The sequence below is a fragment of the Monoraphidium neglectum genome (genome assembly GCF_000611645.1).
Source record: "Monoraphidium neglectum strain SAG 48.87 unplaced genomic scaffold scaffold00879, whole genome shotgun sequence".
Lineage (NCBI taxonomy): Eukaryota > Viridiplantae > Chlorophyta > Chlorophyceae > Sphaeropleales > Selenastraceae > Monoraphidium > Monoraphidium neglectum.
In genome coordinates, this window is record NW_014012749.1 from 8,835 (window position 1) to 11,185 (window position 2,351).

Consider the following 2,351-nt stretch of genomic DNA (forward strand, 5'->3'; position numbering starts at 1 on the left):
TCACGCGGCCCCCATCACGGCCTGCTCTGATGCCCAAGCCCCGTCCGCCGCGTCCGCCTCCGTAGCCTCCGCCGCCGCCTCCCCTCCGCCCTCCTCATACGCAACCCCCTGCGCCCCCTGCGGCCCCTCCGCCCCTTCCGCCCCCTCCCCAGCCTCGGGCTGCACCGGCGCCGCCGCGCCGCCGCCCGCCGCCGCTGCCCTAGCCGCCTGCGCGCGCGCCTGCGCGGCCGCGCGGCGCCGCTTCCGGTCCTCCTCGCCCTGCTTGGCCTTGAGCTGCAGCCGGTACTTCTGCAGGTGGCTGGCCACATTCTCACGCGTCAGGCCGTCGACCTTCATGATAGACATAATCGTCTTGGGCACGCACTTGTCCACGCCCAGCGAGTGCACTGCCTCCTCGAAGCGCTTGTGAAGCGACGGGGTCCACACCAGGCGCGAGCGCTTGAGGGCGTGCGGCTGCGGGGTGGGGCGCGGCGTAGGGGGGGGGGTGGGAAAAGGGTGAGGCAAGACAGACGATACCTGAGAGGACCGGGACGTGGCCAGCCCACACGCCAAGGGTTCAAAAGCATAGCGTCGGGTTGCCACAGCACCACAGGTGGGGCGCTGCAGGTGTACACGTGCGAAGAATAGCGCGGCGGGCAGCACGGTCGTTGCGGTGCTCACGTGCGGATCGCTGTCCTCCCCTGTGCACTCCGCCGGCCAAGCGGACGGCGGCTGCTGCGACTGCTGCTGTGGGTGCTGCTCCTTATGAGGTGCGTGCTCTGGTGTCGGCTGGTGCTGCTGCGGCGGCGGCTGTTGGTGCTGCTGCTGGTGCTGCTGCTGGTGCTTCTGCTGCGCATGCTGCTGCTGCTGCTGCGGCGGCTGTGGTTGGTGGTGTTGCTGCTGCTGCTCCACTGCTGCCAGCGTGGGGGGTTTGTGAGCGGCCTCATTCTGCCCGTCAAGAGCGAGCGGGAGCGCTGCCTGCTGGCCAGAGTGCTCCTGCTGCGCTGCCGCTGCCTGCTGTGCCGCTGCGGCCGCCGCCGCCACCGCCTGCTGCTGCTGCATAATGAAATCGAATGCGCTCGAGGGGTATGCCCCTGGGTAGGCGTATGCGCCTGAGCAGGGCAGAGGCGAGGTTGCGTTAACGCGTCTGGCACAGAGGGTGTGTGTGTTTATAGGAGGGCGTAACGCGGACGGTGCATGCGCAGTGCAGGCAGGACTCAGCCCAAAGCAAGCCGCGGTGTGCGCGAGAGGTCGCAGCGCCCACCTGGCATCGCCTGGAGGTAAGGGAGCATACCAGGCAATGGGTAAGGGTACCCGGGGAGCTGTCCCGCGGCGGCGGCTGCGGCGGCGGCAGCCGCGGCGGCGGCGCCGTATGTTGAGTATGGGAGCATGCCTGCCAGGTACCCGGCCGTGGCTGGCGGCACCCCCGACATGGACGCGCTCTGGCTGTGGCTGAATTGCACGACCTGCGCCGCGGCGGCCGCAGCCGCGAGCGCCGCGTGGTGCTGCTGCTGGGCCTGGTGCTGCTGCGCGTGCTGGTGCTGCTGCTCCAGGTGCTGGTGGTGCTGCTGCTGCTCCATATGCTGCTGCTCGAGTTGCTGCTGCTGCTGGTGCTGGTGCTGCTGCTGGTGCTGCTGCTGCTGCTCCAGCTGCTGCTGATCCAACTGGTGCCGCTCCAATTGGAGCTGGTGGTCGTGCTCATGCTGCGACTCCTGATGCTGCCGCAACTGCTGCGCCTGCGCGGCCTCGAATTCGAGCCCGGCAGCCTGCTGCTGCTGCTGCTGCTGCTGCTGCTCCTGCTGCTCCTCCGCCTCCTGTTGCTGTCGTTGCTGCAGGAGCATGAACTGCTGCTGCTGCTGCTCATACAGGATCCACTGCTGCTGTTGGTGCTGCTGCTCCCGTTCGTGCTGTTCCTGCAGCACGCGGTGATGCTCATGCGCCTCATGCACGGCCCTCGCAGCAGCGGCGACGGCGGCCAGCGCGCCGCCGCCAGCCTCGTGGTGGTGGCCGCCCACCGCCCCACCACTGGTGTCCGAGGGCGCCCTGTGCACTGGTTCATCGGAAAGCGGCGGACTGTCAAACCCGTCCGCTAGGCGAAGCGAGTCGTCGCCGCCGAGGAACCGCTGCTGCCCGAGGTCGCCGCTGCCAATGCCGTCGTCGCTGGATGGGCCACGGGGGCGCTCATCGCGCAGGCCAAGAGAGGTGGTGATGCCGAAGGCTTCCGCAAGGCCCGGCGACACCAGGCTGATTTGATCCAGGGGCAGCAGGTCCCCGTCGCCCAGCGAGGAGCACAAGGGCGATGAACACACGTCCACTTCCATCCGGTCGCCCTCATAGGGCTTCCCAGAGGCCAGCCCAGACCGCGCGAGCAT

The 2,351-nt window shown here is 69.0% G+C and overlaps 1 protein-coding gene across 1 annotated transcript; it reads right to left on the bottom strand.

The window, feature by feature from the left end:
• Positions 1-2,351, bottom strand: MNEG_5759 (Two-component response regulator ARR1; the record flags this gene model as incomplete). Its single annotated transcript, XM_014045765.1, has 3 exons — positions 1-453; positions 661-1,091; positions 1,244-2,351. 3 exons carry the CDS (start codon positions 2,349-2,351, stop codon positions 1-3), a joined length of 1,992 nt encoding a protein of 663 aa, XP_013901219.1.